At 37.9% G+C, this 21,157-nt stretch overlaps 1 protein-coding gene across 9 annotated transcripts in view; it reads left to right on the forward strand.

Moving 5' to 3' along the window:
• Positions 1-21,157, forward strand: part of SWT1 (SWT1, RNA endoribonuclease homolog) — a 107,526-nt gene that overhangs the window by 68,226 nt on the left and 18,143 nt on the right. For 8 of the 9 annotated variants that reach the window (XR_003515006.1, XM_027565571.1, XM_027565569.1 and 5 more), the window contains one exon: positions 1,937-2,068. Coding sequence is in view for 7 of the 9 variants with exons in the window: in XM_027565571.1 (XP_027421372.1) it covers positions 1,937-2,068 (132 nt within the window). In the remaining 2 variants the exon portion in view is untranslated. Of the gene's footprint in view, positions 1-1,936; positions 2,069-3,973; positions 4,088-21,157 lie in introns of all 9 variants that reach the window. The other variant, XR_003515005.1, reaches the window with a different exon arrangement.

Consider the following 21,157-nt stretch of genomic DNA (forward strand, 5'->3'; position numbering starts at 1 on the left):
AGAACAGTCTTCTGGACTCTGTGGCAGAGGGTGAGGGTGGGATGATTTGGGAGAATGACATTGAAACATGTATATTATCATATATGAAACAGATCACCAGTCCAGGTTTGATGCATGATACAGGGTGCTCAGGCTGGTGCGCTGGGATGACCCAGAGGGATGGGATGGGGAGGGAGGTAGGAGGGGGGTTCAGGAATAAATACAATATTTAAGATATTTTAATCTTTCTTTTATTTAGAAAATATTTGAATACTTTATGTGGTTTACAAGTGACCTGTAATATACATGCGTTTGTGTTGGATGTTACAGAGCTCTTGTTAATTTCTGGATAATACACTTTATATTATAGTCCTTCAGTAAGTGAAAATGCTTGTAATTACTTTATCATTGTATAGTTTTTAAACTACTTCATTGTTTGCTGTGCCTGATTGTGTACCAGAATCACTGTAGAACCAGAGTCACTTCTCAACATATTCATGTTTGAGCCTTTCACATAGAGATGTTTATTTGAAAATCTGGTGGACCATGCACTATTTTTCATATAAAACTACTCTGAGTACTAGTCACTAAGTCGTGTCTGACTCTTTGCAGCCCTTTGGACTGTAGCCTGCTAGGCTCTTCAGTCCATGGGATTTCCCAGACAATAATATTGGAGTGGATTGCCATTTCCTCCTCCAGGGGATCTTCGTGACTCAGGGATCAAACCCTTGTCTCCTGCTTGGCAGGAAGATTCTTTACCACTGAGCCACCTGGGAAGTCCTAGAGCACTTATGCACAACCTTAAGAGGCTGGGATTAGGTTATATAAGGAAAGGATAAACAACATGGTCCTGCTATATTGCACAGTGAACTATTGTTTAGTATCTTATGATAAATCTTAATGGAAAAGAATATTAAAAAAGAATGTACATATATATGTATAACTGGATCACTTTGCTGTACAGCAGAAATGCACACAACATTCTAAATTAACTATGCTTCAATAAAAATATTGAAAAATAAAATGACGGAAATTTATTCAGTCACAGTCTGAAGACTAGAAAGTCTGAAATCCAGGTGTCTGCAGAGTTGGTTCTTTTAGGAGGTTCTGAGGGAGAATCTATTCCATGACTGTCTCCAGCTTCTAGTAGCTGCCAGCCGTATTTGTAGATATATCACTCCAGTCCAGTCTCTACCTTTGTCTTCACATAGGGTAGTGTCTACCCTAACCCAGCATGACCTCATTTTAACTTAACTTACATATGCAAAAATCGTGTTTTAAATAAGGTCACATTCTGAGGTTGTGGGTGAACATGAATTTGGGGGTGGGCAGTGTTCAACCCATACAGCATATGTTTTGAGTTTTTATATGGTTGTTTTTATGTTATATGAGTACATTTTGTTTACCTTAATTTTTCTGTTTCATAGATGGCATAAGCATCATCTTAACAGTAATTTGGTATTTCATCAGGTTGCTAATTTACTACTTAATACTTTTTAAAAATATTGTTGGACATTGAGGTGGTTATTAATTGTGCCTGTTTCTAAAATTGAAATTATCAGAACAAAGTGTATGAACATTTATAACATCCAGTTTCAGCAAAGTCTAAATCTGATGTTGATTTTTTTTTCTTCATCCTTGTATATGGGAGTACGGTCATTACTTACATACTGACTTGAATATGGATTGATAGCATTACTTCCCTTCTATCTCTTATGGTCTCTTAGAGTGAAACATTCTTCACAGTTTTTACAGTATTACTTTCCATTAGACCTATATAGTTGTTGACCCCTATTCTTTGCATGAATGGATGTCTGGACATTTATTTCTCATTTAAACTGATGAACATTATGAGCTGTAAGTTACAAACATTATTTTATACATTAGAAGTCAAAATACTTGAATTACAGTAAATTTGCGTGTGTACCTATGAGCATTTTTTTTCTTTCTATTTTAGCATGGATGTGTTTCAAAGGTTGGATTCAAATTCAACTCTGACGTCTTCAAAGATAGCATCATTTGAAGAAGCATTTGTATATCTTCAAAAGTTAATGGCAGCTGTTAAAGATATTCTGGAAGGAATTCAGAGGTAAATACTACTTAATTTCAAGATTTCATTTATTTCTTACTTTACTCTTTCTTTTAGGCTTATTGGCTTTATCAGAGTTGCTGGGAGTCTTCCGGCAAGTTTCATAAACTAGTAGCTCTTAGATTGAACTCATCTCCCTCTGTTGCAGAGAATGCCTACTTCAGTTGATCATCTGGACCACAAAAATGTATCTACTTTTTTCCTTTCTAGAAAAAAATTGGCTAGATTGTAGGCTTCATAAGGAACTTTTCTTTACTGCATAACTGTAGCTCCAAGAATAGTGCCTGACACATAATGTTCAGTTCAGTTCAGTTTCTCAGTCATGTCTGACTCTTTGCAACCCCATGGACTTCTGCTCACCAGGCTTTCCTGTCCATCACCAACATCCGGAGCTTGCTCAAACTCATGTCCATCGAGTCGGTGATACTATCCAACCACCTCATCCTCTGTCATCCCCTTCTCCTCCTGCTTTCGATCTTCCCCAGGATCAGGGTCTTTTCTAATGAGTCAGTTCTTTGCATCAGGTGGCCAAAGTATTGAAGTTTCAGCTTCAGCATCAGTCCTGCCAATGAATATTTAGGACTGATTTCCTTTAGGATGAACTGGTTGGATCTCCTTGCAATTCAAGGGACTGTTAAGAGTCTTCACCAGTACATAATGGGCACTCAGTAATTACGTGTTGAATGTGTGTGAGTGCTCAGTCGCTCAGTTGTGTTGACTCTTTTCAACCCCTTGTACTGTACACCAGGCTCCTTTGTCCATAGAATTTTCCAGGCAAAGAATACTGGCGTGGTTTGCCATTTCCTCCTCCAGAATAAAAAGTAGTATATGTTAAGGTAATTATCACTGCCCTTTAAAAGAAAAAACATGGTAATGTTTGTTAATATGGTTGATTTCATCCAATACAGTCTCACAGTACTGCAAACTGAGAATGTTTGAGGAGCAACTTAGTCTTTTGGTGCTTTGAGACTTGATTTGTATGTGATTATTAAATATTTATGAAGTATATAGAAAACATAGTTCTAGAAAGGTATAGAATTGACTATGCCATCTTTGTAGTATAAAGTCAGATGTTTTCTTTTGTGGCATTAAAGGAGAATACTTGCAGTTATTTTTTTTTTATATGCCAAAATTGTTTGATCTGAATTAGACATACAGCTTGCTCTGAGAAGAATGCTGTTCTTTACCAATTAAAAAACAAAACCAAAAGCTGATGTGATTTTAACAAGTCAAAGTTTTAAAAACTTGGATTTTTAAAACAATAGCAATTTTTGATTTTGCTTATTTCTTTTTAAGAGTTTTTGGAAACATCATCTCATTAATGTGCAAAGCATTTGTACCTCTTTTTGGATCACTTGGCTAATATAATTCTTAGAATGAAAGGTTACCAAAGCTTTTTGCTACTCTTAAGTTACTAATGACTGAAGGGACAGATCCCAAGTTAAATATCATCTTTTTTTTTTAATTTAAGGCAATATTACCTAAAAGTAGCTCTATGAAGAAGAAATACTCAGTTCTGATTTTAGCTGTGTAAAAGATGTTTCACATGCTACACTGCATAAAAGCCATGCTTGACGTATTATCTTTTCTATAGAAAGTAGAGGTATTAATCTGACTTCAATTACTCAACAAATGTTTGTTGAGCACCACCTGTGCTTGGCATCATGTTAGGCTCTGGGGAATCAAAGATAAATGAGAAGCAATCTCTGACTCCAATGAGCTTGCAGAAATAGTGCTAACAGTCACATTAAAACAGATAGTTACAATAGAGAGTTACTAATATTTTAATAGGAGCACAGGCAGTGGAGGGAGGGAGGGTTTGGCAAAAGATGAGACTGGATGGGGGTTGGAGGGAAATGTCTTTTCAGCTTCATAAAGCAGTTTCCACTTTATCCTGTTGGCTAGTATTTCACACATCCAGAGCTGTTCTGTGCCACGAGAGACGTGTTTATAGTCCAAAAAGCTATGGAAATTCTGTGGACTATATTACCCACTGAGAAAATCACTATACATCCTTTGGTAAGTTTTATAGACTTTGCTGTAGAGACCCTTCTTAATTTTAGAAGCTTTAAACATATTGTCCCCTGGACCCCACCCCAGAGATTCTGATTCTGAGGGTGTGCCTGGCTATCACAATTTAAAAAATTTCTCCAAGTGATTCTAATGTGTAGGCAGGTGTTGAGGACCACTAGCCAGTTGCTTAACCACTTGTTGTCAGAGTGTGGACACAGAACCAACCTCATCATAGCCACCTGGAACTTGTTAAAAATGCAGATTCTCAAACCCTGCCCTGCCTACTGAATTGAAAACTCTGGGGGTTGGGCCTAGTGGTCTGTGTCCTGATTCTGTGCACACTGAAGGTTGAGCACCTATGGGCCTAAATGGTGCTCAGCCCTAGTGGCCAATTACAATCACCTGGGAGCTTAAAAAAAGAAAAAAAGGCCGGGCACTAACCCTAAACCTATTCCATCTGAATCGCTAGGAGTGGGACCTGTGTGTAAGCATTTTTGTTCACTCCCGTGGTGATTCTTATGTGCAGTCATGTTTGAGAAGGTGTAGCGTGTACAGCTTTCAAAAACCGTATCTAAAGAAATAAACACTAGAATTTTAAAGCTGGTTAAGTTTTGTTACTCTTTCCTCTAAGTGTACATACCTCCAGGAATAAGGAAGTATTGGTTGCTCTGCTGGTTTTCAGCATGTGACCTGGGATAAATTGTCTTGAGCCTCAGTCTCTGTCTATAAAAGAAGCATAGCAATGCCTTCCTAGAGCTTTTCATTAAGTTACTGTGCTTCAAAAATTGGGTATTGGTATAACTAATGAAGCCAGTGATTCTCTGCTTATTAAAGCAGAGTTCTAGATCCTATCTCAGACTACTGAAATCACTTCAATATCTGTAGATATTTTGTAGAGAAGACAAGTTGTATTTTTAACAAACTTTCCAAGAGATTTATATGCAATTGGTACAGGAACACATTTAAAAAAATTAATCCAACCTCCTGTAGTAAGTATATCAGAACTTCTTGAGCTACCAGCAGAGGGCATTATGAATAAAAAGTTTGCCGGTTTAATTATTCATTAATCAACAGAAACTACTGAAATTGCAAGGTTTTTTTAACTGTAAGACAATGGACATTTGAATCAAAGTGTATTAAAAGTTAATAATTATATTGTTTTGTCAAGTGTTATGTGGTCTTAAAATCTTTTAAAGTAAGTTCAGTGTAAACATTGAAAAATACACTCAAATTTGTAATGACTACAAATTCATTAGCATTTTGGATGCTTGCTAAAATGAAATAGTTTCTTTTTTTGAGCTATATGCTCAGTGAATGTATGTCAGCTCTGTTTCTTTTTATTGTGCTCTGCTAAGTCACTTCAGTTGTGTCCAACTCTTTGCAACCCTGTATGAACCCTATAGCCTGCCAGGCTTCTCTGTCCATGGGATTCTCTAGGCAAGAATAGTGGACTGGGTTGCCATTTCCTACTCCAGGGGATCTTCTTGATCCAGAGATTGAACTCACATCTCTTTTTAGAGCAGATCATTTATGGTGTTATTTTAGGAACTGGTAATAAATAACCTGTTAATCAAGTCCTTCAGTTAAAGAAGTGAATGAAAATGTGTTTGTTGAACTGAGTTTGTAGCTGCCTTCACTAATGTCATCTACCCTAGCTAAGCTACTGTTTCTTTTCTTAGAGTAACTCATGCCTTCTTCACATGATGTATGTGAAAATCTTTTTAAACTGTAACATATTTATAAGTGTTAGTTTTTATTTTTTCTTTAAAGCTGAGATGTTTAATTTGAAATATTTAACTGTATAATTTAACTTTGATAGAATTCGAAGCATCATTATGGTGAGTTAAGATTGAAAATATTGGTGTTAGCAGTTGTCCACACAATTATATAGTTGGGTGCAGAATACCTAATTTGGTAAAAGTTGAAGGAATGGGAATATTGCTGATTTCTGCACTTTATGCACACTTTTTTCTTGTGTACGAGAGTGAACTTAGCTAACTTATTTGGTTTAGAAATTGCTTCTTTCTTATCTTTCCTTTTATATGTTTATAGGGTTAATTTCAGCACTTTTGTTAATATTTTCTTATATAAACACTAGTGAATCAGTCAATATTCTTTGCATATAGACAAAAGTGTTGTAAGATTTATTTTTTAGGTCAGTACTATCTAGTCTCATTTTATAGTGTAGTGAATTTATGTCTAGATTGGTCAAGTCATTCTCAAGATAACAAAAACCTTTTGCTGAGGATATGAAAATTATAAAGCTTCACTTGGAGTGAAAAATTAATTAGAGTCATATGGCAAATACTAGAACTAAGAAAACTTCTACTTATACATTAATAAAAAAACATTACATGTCCTGTGCTTAAATCGACACCTCTACAAAGTTAACTAAACCAGTCATGTAATGCAAATCTGAGGCATACTATAAATGTGTGCAGCTTCAACCTGAAAGATAATACTCAAAACAACAATGAATGTGTGTTTTTGTGTTTGTGAAGTAGGTGGTGATCTGCTTAGTTTAGAAGCTGAGAGGACAGGGGGAGAGTGAGGCTAGGAAATTGTAATCGACCTGGATTTTTAATCATATAATCTACCTTATTTATAAAAAAGGTTGAAATTATTAAAAAGGAAAAAAAACCCAACTGTAGCCTTTGAATTCAAAACTATAACTAGATCGTGCTCGTGTGAATATTCATTTTATCACTTGATTTAATATGTAAAATTCTGTATTTCTGTGTCAATTTCATGAACTCTGGATTTCTAGCTCATGTATCTATGGATGAAGTGGTTGAAATAATGAATGTTTTCTCAGTCTCATATTTGGAGTCTTATGGGAGAGTTATAAATAACTTGGCACTTTCTGCAGAGGGAATTTTTTTCTGTGACGGGGTATCCAAAGTTTAATTAATTTTTATCTCTTAAGCTTAGATTTTTTTTTTAGCTGTCATATTTGATTTGGTGGTTTTTAAATATAGACTGAGTACCAAATGGTGCCTTGGACATAATCTTATCTTGTATGGGCATTCATTTGTGATCATAGAATATGATTTTGGAAAAGGAGACTTCTGCTTGAATTTAGAAAAGGAAGATGATTAATTTTTATCATCTTCAAATGCTTAATAATCTTCAAAACCTTTGTAACATCCATTACATTCCTGTGGCTTTGGTTTGAAATACTTTATAGAGCTGGTTTTCCAAAACAATTAAAATCCAGTCACAAAGCTTGAGGTTGTGTGTGTGTTATTTACATATACATTTTCTTATTAAGTCTCAAAAGAAATAATTTTCCTATTACTCTCTTACCCCATTTTAACATAAGAACAAAACATACACTGATATAGCCATGCATAATTCCAGGGATAAAGAATCCTACAATTACAGCAGTTTTTTATATCTATCAGAGGAGGAAATGGCAACCCACTCCAGTATTCTTGCTTGGAGAATCCCATGGACAGAGGAGCCTGGTGGGCTACAGTTCATGGGGTTGCAAAGAGTCGAATACGACTGAGTGAGTAACACTTTATATCTATCAATCCTACTAATTGATAATGATAGTAGCTTCAAAGAGTATGGAGTTGTATTTGAGAGAAAATTTTATTAACTTAATATTATCTGTTTTGATAGCCAACCTGAGATTTTAGAAAGGTTATTTAGAAAAGATTCTTCATTTGATACAAAGATAACATTCTTTAGGCTGTTTTATAGGTTAAGTTAATTGCTGAAACAAAAGTTTATTGAAAGATGTGGAAAATAAAGACCTAAAAATTAGTGACTTTTCAGCATCTCAACTCATTGCTGTGGGCAAGATGTTCAGTTCAGTCCAATTCAGTCGGTCAGTCGTGTCCAACTCTTTGTGACCCCATAGACTATAGTTCAGTTCAATTCAGTTGCTCAGTTGTGTCTGACTCTTTGTGATCCCATGGACTGCAGCATGTCAGGCCTCCCTGTCCATCACCAACTTCCAGAGTTTACTCAAACTCATGTCTATTGAGTCAGTGACGCCATCCAACCACCTTATCCTCTGTCGTCCTCTTCTCCTCCCACCTACAATCTTTCTCAGCATCAGGGTCTTTTCAGATGAGTCAGATCTTCACATCAGGTGGCCAAAATATTGGAGTTTCAGCTTCAACATCAGTCCTTCCAATGAATATTCAGGACTGATTTCCTTTAGGTTTGATTGGTTGGATCTCCTTGCAGTCCAAGGGACTCTCAAGAGTCTTCTCCAACACCACAGTTCAAAAGCATCAATTCTTTGGCACTCAGCTCTTTTATAGTCCAACTCTCACATCCGTACATGATTACTGGAAAAATCATAGCTTTGACTAAATGGACCTTTGTTAGCAAAGTAATGTCTCTGCTTTTTAATATTCTGTCTAGATTGTTCATAGCTTTTCTTCCAAGGAGCAAGCATCTTTTAATTTCATGGCTGCAGTCACCATCTGCGGTGATTTTGGAGCCCAGAAACATAATGTCTGTCATGGTTTCCATCGTTTCTCCATCTATTTGCCATGAAGTGATAGGACTGAATACCATAATCTCCGTTTTTTGAATGTTGAGTTTTAAGCCAGCTTTTTCACTCTCCTCTTTCATTTTCACCAAGAGGCTCTTTAGTTCATCTTTCCTTTCTGCTATAAGGGTGGTGTCATCTGCATATCCGAGGTTATTGGTATTTCTCCTAGCAGTCTCAATTCCAGCTTGTGCTTCATCCAGCCTGGCATTTCACATGATGTACTCTGCATATAAGTTAAATACGCAAGGTGACAATATACAGTCTTGACATACTCCTTTCCCAATTTGGAACCAGTCCATTGTTCCATGTTTGGTTCTGTTACTTCTTGACCTGCATACAGACTTCTCAGGAGGCAGGTAAGGTGATCTGTTACTCCCATCTTTTGAAGAATTTTCAACAGTTTGTTGTGATCCACATCGTCAAAAGCTTTAGAGTCGTCAGTGAAGCAGAAGTAGATGTTTTTCTGGAATCCTCTTGCTTTTTCTATGATCCAGCGGATGTTGGCAATTTAATCTCTGGTTCCTCTGCCTCTTCTAAATCCAGCTTGAACATCTGGAAGTTTACAGTTCACATACTGTTGAAGTCTAGCTTTGAGTATTTTCAGCATTACTTTGCTAGCGTGTGAGATGAGTGCAATTGCGCAGTAGTTTGAACATTCTTTGGCATTGCTGTTCTTTGGGATTGGAATGAAAACTGACCTTTTCCAGTTCTGTGGCCACTGCTGAGTTTTCCAAATTTGGTGGCATATTGAGTGCAGCACTTTTACAGCATCAACTTTTAGGATTTGAAGTAGTTCAGCTGGGATTCCATCAACTTCACTAGCTTTGTTCGTCCTGATGCTTCCTAAGGTCCACTTGACTTCACATTCCAGGATATCTGGCTCTAGGTGAATGATCACACCATTGTGATTATCTGGGTCATCAAGATCTTTTTTGTATAGTTCTTCTATGTATTCTTGGCACCTCTTCTTAATATCTTCTGCTTCTGATAGGTCCATACCATTTCTGTACTTTATTGTGCCCATCTTTGCGTGAAATGTTCCCGTGGTATCACTCATTTTCTTGAAGAGATCTCTAGTCTTTCTTATTTTATTGTTTTCCTCTATTTCTTTGCACTGATCACTGAGGAAGGCTTTCTTATCTCTCCTTGCTATTCTTTGGAACTCTGCATTCAAATGGGTATATCTTTCCTTTTCTCCTTTGGCATTCACTTCTCTTCTTTTCATAGCTATTTGTAAGGCCTCCTCAGACAGCCATTTTGCCTTTTTGCATCTCTTTTTCTTGGGGATGGTCTTGATTACGGTCTCCTGTACAATGTTACAAACCTCCGTCCATCGTTCTCCAGGCACTCTGTCAGTCAGATCTAATCCCTTGAATCTATTTGTCACTTCCACTGTATAATTGTAAGGGATTTGATTTAGGTTATACCTGAGTGGTCTAGTGGTTTTCCCTACTTTCTTCAATTTAAGTCTGAATTTGGCAGTACGGAGTTCATAATCTGAGCCACAGTCAGCTCCTGGTCTTGTTTTTGCTGAATGTATAGAGCTTCTCCATATTTGGCTGCAGAGAATATAATCAATCTGATCTCAGTATTGGGCATCTGGTGATGTCCATGTGTGGAGTCATCTCTTGTGTTGCTGGAAGAGGGTGTTTGCTATAACCAATGCGTTCCTTTGGCAAGATGATCAGCTGTTGATAAAAAAATTTTTCCTTATGTAGAGTGGAGCGGTTTATCCAAGTTTAGGTCTGACCTACTTTTTTGAGGCTTGGCCTTTGCGTGTGTGCGTGTGGCACATTTAGGTGCTCAGTCGCGTCTGACTGCAGCCCCATGGACTGTAGCCCGCCTGGCTCCTCTGTCCATGGGTTTTCCAGGCAAGAATACTGGAGTGGGTTGCCTTTCCTCCTCCAAGGGATCTTCCCAACCTAGGGATCGATCCAACGTTTCCTGCTTCTCCTGCATTGGCAGACGGATTCTTTACCACTGAGCTACCTGGCCTTAGATAATTAGACTTCACCTCCCGTCCTCCATTAGAGTTTCCACAACTCCCCAGATATCAATGCACCTCTTTATCAAATTTTTCATGTACCCCATGTCCTGTCCGTCACCAAGTGTATCAGTCAGTATATGAGAAAATAATACATCTTTTATTTTAAAATGAATGGCTTTAGTGGCTTCACCCTCCATGCCATCATTTTGCACTTAACTTTCATAGTTTATTTCATATTCAGCTCCCTAATTTTGACACTTTTAGGGCAGGAAATTTACTTACTTTTTGTTTGTTTGTTTGTTTGTTTTACTTTCCTATATCTAGATCTATACCTGTATCACACATGAATGTGAAAGTTAAAGTTAAGTTGCTCAGTCGTGTCCAACTCTTTACGACCCCGTGGACTGTAGCCCACCAGGTTCCTCTGTCCATGGGATTCTCCAGGCAAGAATATTGGAGAGGGTTGCCATTTTCTTCTCCAGGGGATCTTCCCGACCCAGGGATCGAACCCAGGTCTCCCACATTAGAGGCAGACGCTTTAACCTCTGAGCATGGTAGATAGTAAAAAACAAAAAACGTGGGGGAGCTGTCAAATAACTGAGTGAGTATAGTCTGTCTGATGGAGGGCAACTTCTTTTAGGGCTAAATGGTTCTGATAGTACTACATTATGACATTAGATGAATAGATAATGTAGAGTATCCATAAAGATACAGAAGAGAGAGTACAAGCTAAGAAATGGGTAAAGAATAAAATCAGGAGGAAGGAGAAAGACTGGACAAACATATTGAGGAGATAAAAATGGTAATTATGTCTAGAACAGATGATGGAACCTCCAATAATTTGCCCAAATTGCTTTTTGGGATCCTATGTTATCATTAATTGATTAATTCTAATTTCTCTGTATCAGCTGTCTAAATTAGGTTTAGTAGAAGGCAAGATGAGATCTAATGGGAATGACTGAGACTTAAGGAATATAAGCACACTCTTGCTATATAAGAAGACATGTCTTATATAAAATAAAAAGAGTAAAAGCTTTTTGTGGTATCTCTATTATAGTTTGATAAACTTTAACATAACATATCAAATGTATAGTAAAATTTATATTAAATTAGCTGACAAAATTTGTGGTATCCACATAGCAGTTCAGTTCAGTCGCTCAGTCGTGTCTGACTCTTTCAACTCCATGTACCACAGCATGCCAGGCCTCCCTGTCCATCACCAACTCCCAGAGTTTACCCGAACTCATGTCCATTGAGTCATTGATGCCATCCAACCATCTCATCCTCTGTCATCCCCTTCTCCTCCTGCCTTCAATCTTTCCCAACATCAGGGTCTTTTCAAACGAGTCAGCTCTTCGCATCAGATGGCCAAAATATGGAGTTTCAGCTTTAACATCAGTCCTTCCAGTGAACACCCAGGACCAATTTCCCTTAGGATGGACTGGTTGGATCTCCTTGCAGTCCATGGGACTCTCAAGAGTCTTCTCCAACACCACACAGTTCAAAAGCATCAATTCTTCTGCGCTTAGCCCTCTTAATGGTCCAACTCTCACATCCATACATGACCACTGGAAAAACCATAGCCTTGACTAGACGGACCTTTGTTGACAAAATAATGTCTCTGCTTTTTAATATGCTATCTAAGTTGGTCATAGCTTTTCTTCCAAGGAGTAAGCATCTTTTAATTTCATGGCTGCAGTCACCATCTGCAGTGATTTTGGAGCCCAAAAAAATAAAGTCAGCCAGTTTCCCCGTCTATTTGCCATGAAGTGATGGGACCAGATGCCATGATCTTCATTTTCTGAATGTTGAGCTTTAAGCCAACTTTTTCACTCTCCTCTTTCACTTTCATCAAGAGGCTCTTTAATTCTTCTTTGCTTTCAGCCATATCTGAGGTTATTGATATTTCTCCCGGCAGTCTTAATTCCAGCTCATGTTTCTTCCAGCCCAGCATTTCTCATGATGTACTCTGCATAAAAGTTGAATAAGCAGAGTGACAATATACAGCCTTGACGTACTCCTTTTCCTATTTGGAACCAGTCTTTTGTTCCATGTCCATCCACATATCAGTCTGACTGAATTATCCAGCACCAGCTGATATTTATTTAACCTTTCTCTTTAATGCTATTGAAGGTAATAGATCATCCATGACTTATGTTTTAAAATAACTAATTTCATTTTAAATATCTGAAGCTCTTATGTGTGCTTCCTAGCATTTGTAATTCAAGAATAGGCAATAAGGACCTTTATTTTTATCCTAAATATCAGCGTTGTAATGCCAGTTATTCCTGTTACCCCTAAAGCATTTCTCGGTGTTAATGTTCTTTTGTTTTAGTCAATAAAATCCAGTTCTATTAACAGTGATGAAGCTATATATTTCCCATTACAAACTTTTTGATCACACCAGAATCAAATAGTCAAATATAAAGGAAGATGACTTCTTGGAGATAAATAATTTGTTTATAGAGTTGTTTTCATTTAAAATCAATATTTTAACATTTTCCTTTTGTTTTATAACTGGTTATTTCTACCTAATGACTTACTGATCTGATATTTACTGAAAATTCCCTGCTATCAAGTCTTCTAAGAAGTGCTAAAACTACCAACCACTCCAGTTTTCAGAGAAGCAGATGGGATAAATGACTGACTAAATCAGTGGGATTAAATATAAGTAGAATAAAGGAAATGGTGGGGTTTAGGGGGAATCAAAGGTACTCAGTAAGGGAGATCATAATAATTTTAACTTAAGTAGTAAGTGTATAGTGAATGTATGGATAAAGGCAGATGATCAGTTCTAATTCCTCGTTATAAAGTTGTACAAAAGGTTTAAAGTTAGAGTGTAACCTAGACTCTAGGATTAGTCTCAATCTATTTTGAGAAATATCCACTTGTGCCTCTAAAGAACTTTTAACACTGTACTCGGCCACACCATCTACCCATTGTGAGAGGTGATGCAATCAGTAAAACTGTTTCCAGTAATATAAGAGGTTGAGTCCAACTCAGGACAATGTTTTTTACATAGAAGATAATAAATATTTACTATACATTGGAAACCCCTGGAATTATGTTACATTCTGATGGTCCAGTCCTTGTGAATAAGGCATAAATCTTCAAGAATCAACATATACTTACCTGTAATAATAATGTAACTGGAACTATAAGTTGTAAATTTTCCAATTAATATTTATTTTTTGCTAACATTAAGCTAGATTAGTTTTTGACAACCACATAGCTATATATTTTCCCCAACTTAATTGTTGAGCTAAAATAAATAGAGTCATCAAAAATATATTTTTATATTAAAGATTGTATTTTATACATATTTTATTTAAACTTTTGATAACTAGATGAAAAAGTGTGAGTACTTTTGTACACCATTGGAGTATGTGCCCGCATGCATGCTAAGTCAACTTCAGTCATGTCCGAGTCTTTGTGACCCTATGGACTGTAGCCTGCCAGGCTTTTCTGTCCGTGGGATTCTCCAGGCAAGAATACTGGAATGGGTTGCCATGCCCTCCTTCAGAGACTCTTCCCGACAGAGATCAAACCCACATATTGGCAGGTGGGCCTGATAAGCCCCACATTGGAGTACAAGGTAGTATCTTCTGTAAAAGGATTTGCATTCATTTATCAGGGTGACTCTATCCTAGAAAAAGTGAAATATACTTTTTAGGAGGTTACTAGGAGAAGGCAATGGCAACCCACTCCAGTACTCTTGCCTGGAAAATCCCATGGACGGAGTGGGCTGCAGTCCATGGGGTCGCTAAGAGTCGAACATGACTGAGCGACTTCACTTTACTTTTCACTTTCATGCATTGGAGAAGGAAATGGCAGCCCACTCCAGTGTTCTTGCCTGGAGAATCCCAGGGACGGGGGAGCCTGGTGGGCAGCCATCTATGGGGTCACACAGAGTCGGACACGACTGAAGCGCCTTAGCAGCAGTAGCAGCAGCAGGAGGTTACTAGATCTGAGTTAATACTAATCCCTGCTGCTGCTGCTGTCGCTTTGTTTTAGTGACAGGAAAGTCTGGAGAAGAGATGTGTAATGGGCACATAGAGGTATGATGGGCATAGAGTATGAGAGTATTTGTGTCCCATGTGAATGCTCATCAGAGGCTACCTACTGCAGAGGAGACTGTCAGTAATCAAATGGACAAGATCAGCTGTCCTGTGGATATCAATCAGCCTTTTCACCTACCCACCCGAGTATTTGGTCAGTGAGCTGATATGCAAAGGGACAGTGGCAGCCTGGGCTCTCAACCAACTTGAACTCAAATGTGGGACTTCTTCTCATTAAGGCTGCTCTGGCTACTACCACTGTTGAGAGCCCAAATTTCCAACAGAAGAGGCAAATTTCAAACAGAAGAGGCATCCTAAAAGGCACTATTCCCTAAGGGATCATCAAACCACAGTGGCAGTGATGATCCCTTCCATCATGAAGGCGGCAGTAATTTGTCTTCACTGGAATAGACACTTCTTTAAAATATGGAATTAACTTCTCTCACTGCGGTATTTCGAGAAGGCAGTAGCAACCCACACCAGGACTCTTGCCTGGGAAATCCCACGGATGGAGGAGCCTGATAGGCTGCAGTCCATGGGTCGCTGAGTCGGACACAACTGAGTGACTTCACTTTCACTTTTCACTTTCATGCACTGGAGAAGGAAATGGCAACCCACTCCAGTGTTCTTGCCTGGAGAATCCCAGGGACGGGGGAGCCTGGTGGGCTGCCGTCTGTGGGTTTGCACAGAGTCAGACATGACTGAAGTGACAGCACCAGCAGCAGCAGCACTGCAGTATTTGTATCTGCAACTCCATCTGTTGATTTAAGGAATTTCTTGGCCACTGTCTTGATAGCCAGTACAAAACTAAGAAACTAGTTTTTCAGCAAAAGAGGTACAGCTCTGGCTACATGGAATTCACTGACTTTATCATATACTAATCTAAGGAACTAGCTTGGTAAACACTGTAAAAGACTTATTTCACATACCAGTTGTAACCTATGAAGTTAGGGTGCTGTCCTAGCTAATGTATGAAACAAAGAGGGACAAACAGCTATGTATGGTGCCATTTCTCCCTTAGAATATGTAGATCCAAGAATAAAGGGAAATAAGTGGTGCTGGTTTCTCCACTATTAAACTGAGTAACTCTTCTCCTGGTAACAAAATACTGTTTCAGGCATTGCTCAGTAAGGAAAACAGGAGCCACTTTAGCCATTTCAAACAAAATTTAATATACACAGTTTAATTTCAGTGCTATTGGAAGGACTAGAAGAGCAAAGGAGAGAAAATGGGATATCTGGCGAAGGAAAAAAGGATTTTTAATGTTTCGAAATTTCCTGTATCGTGGTGTGCCTCTGTACCATAGGACCATCATACTACATGATTGCTATTGGTGTTTGTTTTTTTTTTTTTTTGGCCATGCCTTGTGGCATGAGGGATCTCAGTTGGCCGGCCAGAGACTAAACCCATGCTCCCTGCAGTGGAAACATGGAGTTCTAAACACTGGACTGCCAGGGAAGTCCTGTGATTACTATCCTTATTTTCAAAAATTCAACAGTTCTTCCAGATTGTTTGGAAATAATTGTAAAAGATTACAAGAAGTAGATGTGATCCTATAAAGTAGTTTGTATGTAGAAACATTCTTCAGTCCAGTGTGTTCCATTCAATTAAGATGTATTTGTTATGCTTCCTTTACATATATAGGCTCAGGGCCTAATGTGGAAGTAACCATCTGTCCTCAAACAAAGCAAAGAAAGTCTAACTTATTTTCAGAACCTTTAATCAGGAATTAAATTTCTTTCATAAGTGTGTAATTTTTAAAGAAGTTGCAGACATATTTTATTATAACCTAGGCCAATCCAGTTTTCATACCTATGTATTTTCAACTTTCAACTGAAAAGTCACTTAAAATAGAATTCCATGTTCAGAAATTTAATTGCAAATTCTTCAACTTCGGTACTTCTGTACCTAGACAGAATGACTCATTAGGAAGGGCCCATTGTTTATACACCTATCCCTTGTGGATTTCTATATTCCACCTCAGGTCTATGTCTTACCTCGTCTCTGGAGTGGTCAGTTCCTGCTGTGATGATCATATCTGTCTATACCAACAGAGGTACTAATCTCTTCTCATGCTGAGATATGGAAAATATTCTCTCTTGATTCAACTGAGATACCATTGGACTTTACAGGAGGAACCTTCACTCTAAAGCTAATGAATGTATGACTAAGCAAAAAGAAAAAAGTAGCAAAACCAACCAAAAGATTAGCTTAAAAGAAATTCCGTACTTTGCTGTTTTATCTAGTTGATGGTTATTTCCCTTACCTCAGCCTTCATTTCTAGGTCCATTATTTCTAAATCCTAAAACTTACTGGCTTACAGAATAGCAGTCAATTACGTATTTTGTCTCATGGTTTTAGGGCTTGACTAGACACATGAGGGCAGTTCTTACTTGAGATCTCTTGTGTGGTTGTGGTCAAATAGCATTTGGAGTCATCTCTAAGGCTGTCTGATGCTGGCTATCAGCTAGAACACGAACACGTAGCATCTCCATGTAGGCTCAGCTTCCTCCCAAACAGAAGGTTGGTTTCCAAGATCATCCCAAAATATCAGGTGGTCGGTATATTGCTTTTAATGACATTGCTTCAAATTATGTCATCCTTGTTGTCACAGACCTGCCTAGATGGATGGGGCACCGCCATAGACCCTACCTATTGATGGAAGAGAAATGTCAATGTTAATATTATAAGAAGAAACATAAGGGATGAAGCAAAATTTTCAGCAGTTCTTTTACCAAAGATCTGTTAGTGGTAAATGCTCTCATTCTGACTGAAAGTGTTGTTTTGCTTTCATTATTGATTGCTGTTTAACTGTGTGTAGGTTGTAGGTTGACAGTTATTTTCCCTAGGCACTTTGAAAATATAATTTCATTATCTTTTATCTTCTTGAAAATAGGTTGTCAGCTGTCAGCAGAAGGGTTTTTAAGAAGCTGTTACCTTATCTGCTCTTCTGTAAGATAAGCTCAAGAACTTGTTAGTCTGTTATAACAGTTTCTGTTATAACCTATGGGTTCAGGGAGGGTTCCACTATCACAGCCACTTTATACTTTGGAAAGTAGGATTACAGGGATAATGTCATTGCCTAAGGTCATATGGTTTATACTTAGCAGAATGACCTATTGAAATTGGTCTTGGTCTAGAGAACTCACTTCTAAATACCCTAAACTTTCTGACTGAAAAATTTAAAGTTAATTATATTCAAGAGATATTTTTTTAGTTGGTTTCATAGAACTTTAGAAAATTTCTAAATTTAATTGAAAAGAACGTTGGTACTTCCCTGATGGTCCAGTGGTTAAGACTCAGTTCTCCCAAAGCACGGGGCCCCAATTCGAACCCTGGCGAGGGAACCAAGATCATATATGCCTCACAGGGTGGCCTAAAAAAGAATATTAAATAACCGACAAAAGTACAAAATATCTTTGCCTTAGAATTCAATTCACTTTCTTCTTCTGTTTTTCTAAATTTACCTTTTTCTACCTTTTATTTTTCTGAGAGGAGAATGAGTCTGCTTGGTTGAAATGAGTATCCCCAAAAGATTTTATTGGTAGATGGTCTTGTCCCAAGAGACAGTTTTTAACAAATGAAACAACTGGGGTAATAAAAGCAGGAAAGAAAACTGTCTGAGGTGATACTGCCGACAGACAGCATCACATAATTTGGAAGAGTGAAGACCTGTCTTAAAGCTTGAATAAAAATTTCCGTCTTATGGACCAGACTAGGTCAAGGTGAACTTAGCATCCATGTACTAATACGTGGGGCTTCCCTGGTGCTCAGACAGTGAAGAATCTGCCTGCCAGTGCAGGAGATCAAGGAAACCTGGGTTCGATCCTTGGGTCTAGAAGATCCCTAGAGAAGGAAATGGCTCCCCACTCCAGTATTCTTGCCTGGAGAATTCCATGGACAGAGGAGCCTGGTGGGCTATAGTCCATGGGGTCCCAAAGAGTTGGACATGACTGAGCGACTAACACACACACATACATACACACACACACACACACACACACAGACCCAACACATTGGGTCATTCATAGAGAAAAAAATAGGTAAACTGGTTGTTTTGATGCATTTAAAAATAAATAATTTGCTTAAGTCTTTTACTTTGTAATGGATTGATTGTGTATCTTAGAAATGCCTTAGGATTTACAAAGCATACTTGGATTGGAAATAGTATTTCTAAGATTGAGAGGGGAAAGGAAAACAATGACTGTTTATTTTAGAGGATGAGTATACATGGTACCTTAGGTAGTACCAGAGGGATAATAGAGATATATGAAACTATCTTTAAGCCCAAGGGGCAAATGTGACACTAGAAATTTGAGGTGAACACCGACAAGAAAGAAGCCTGGGACACACTGGAAATTAGTAGAGAACAAAGGATAAAGGAAGAAACAGGATGAGAAGATCTAAGACATTTTTCTTTAAACAGTGTTAGAGTGCTTATGCTTTTTTAATTTGGCTAGTGCCTGTGTAGCCAGCATGGATTAACCCAGGTTAATATGCAGATCTGTAAAAGCAGACTGAAGGTGAATTACCAGAAAGACTGAAAAGTTTAAGAGACTTGGCAGCACTGGGAATTCCCTGGTAGTTCAGTGGTTAGGACTCAGCACTTGCACTGCCACCATCCAGGTTTGATCCCTGGTAGGGGAACTTATATTCTTGGAGCCATTTGGTACAGCCAAATTAAAAGAAAAAAGAAAAAGAAGAAAGGAGTTTCAAAAGAGAAGGAATCTTTAATAGTGTCATGTTTTACCAAGAGGCCAAAAAAAAAAACTGTCCATTAGATTGAGCAACATAGAAGTCATTGGTGAATTTGTTGGTGTTAATTTCATAAAAGTGTGGGGGCAGATGTTAATTATCAGTCGACCAAGGGGACTTTGAGATGAAGACTAGAAACAGCAGAAGGACATCGTGTAACTGTAGGAGATCACAAAGCCAAGGGAAGAGATTGTGTTTGAAATTTCCTTGAGAAAACAATGGGTCAAGTGAATATAAAAGTTAGATAATGTCAGTATAAATGTTTCTTAGATAATATGTGAAAAGATAAAGCCATTCATAATAAATAAACTCAGAGTTACAGCAAAAAAGGTAATTTTGTAATAATAATACATGAAGTATTCTTAACCCTTTCACTACAGTAATTCTTAAATCTCCCGGTTTCTCAGAAAGGCCTTTTTGCTAAGGTTTCCCTTCTTAAAAGTAAAATCATACAGTTTTTGTCCTTTTGTGACAGGCTTATTTCACTTAATGCAGTGTTTTCAAAGTTCATCCATGTTGGTCGCCTGTGTCAGAATTTCCTTTTTAAAGCTCAGTAAGTGTTAGTCACTCAGTCGTGTCCAACTCTTTGCAACCCCATGGACTGTAGCCCACGAGGCTGCTCCATCATGGAATTCTCCAGGCAAGAATACTGGAGTGGATAGCCATTCCCTCCTCCAGGGGATCCTCCTGACGCCCAGGAATAGAACCCGGGTCTCCTGCGTTGCAGGCAGATTCTTTACTGTCTGAGCACGAGGAAAGTGTATATACCACATTTTGTTTATCCATTGATTTTTTAAAATTTTATTTATTTTAATTGGAGGTTAGTTATTGTACAGTATTGTGATGGTTTTGCCATACATCAACATGAATCAGCCACAGGTATACATATGTCCCTTCATCCTGGATCCCCCTCCCACCTCCCTCCCCACCCCATCCCTCTGGGTTGTCCCAGAGCATTGACTTTGGGTGCCCTGCTTCTTGCATCAAACTTGACACTGGTCATCTGTTTTACATATGGTAATGCACGTGTTTGATGAACACTTAGGTTGCTTCTGCTCTTTGGCCCTTATGAGTATTACTGCTGTGAACGTGAACATACAGATATCTCTGTGAATCCCTGCTTTTGATTCTTTTGGAGGTATATCCAGAAGTTGAATTGCTGGATTATGTGGTAATTCTATTTTTAATTTTGTTGAGGAACCACATACTGTTTTCCATAGCAGTTACACCATTTTACATTCTCACCAGTGGTGCACTAGGGTTCCATTTTCTCCACATCCTCATCAATTCTTGTTATTTTATGTTTTTTTTTATTTTTTTAATAGTCATCAATCCTAATGAGTATGAGGTGTTATCTTGTGATTTGGTTTGCCTTCTTTTCATAAAAAGTCTAATGCATTTTAAAAGCTCTTTCAATCTTGATTAGTTAAATGTATGTATCACAATAGTTTTTTTACTCTTCAAATTTTTTCCTCAGAATTATTCTAAATAAAACATTTCTCTCATATTTTTGATCTGTTATAAACAATTTCTTTATTATAGGGAGACATGCTTATAATAAGGCAGTAGTAAAATTGTGTCACAGCCCTGATTGCATATATTGAAATCTTCCAGCAGTAAATGATGGAACCTCAGTCTTAGGTTTCTTTCACTCTTGGCTCTTATCTTGGCTCTACTCCTTCCTTTTGATCTAGAGAGATCTTATTTGCCATGTTACAGTGGAAAGATAAGTACCTGGTAATGAGGTGGGATTAATCAGCTAG

This window comes from Bos indicus x Bos taurus, chromosome 16 (genome assembly GCF_003369695.1).
Source record: "Bos indicus x Bos taurus breed Angus x Brahman F1 hybrid chromosome 16, Bos_hybrid_MaternalHap_v2.0, whole genome shotgun sequence".
NCBI lineage: Eukaryota > Metazoa > Chordata > Mammalia > Artiodactyla > Bovidae > Bos > Bos indicus x Bos taurus.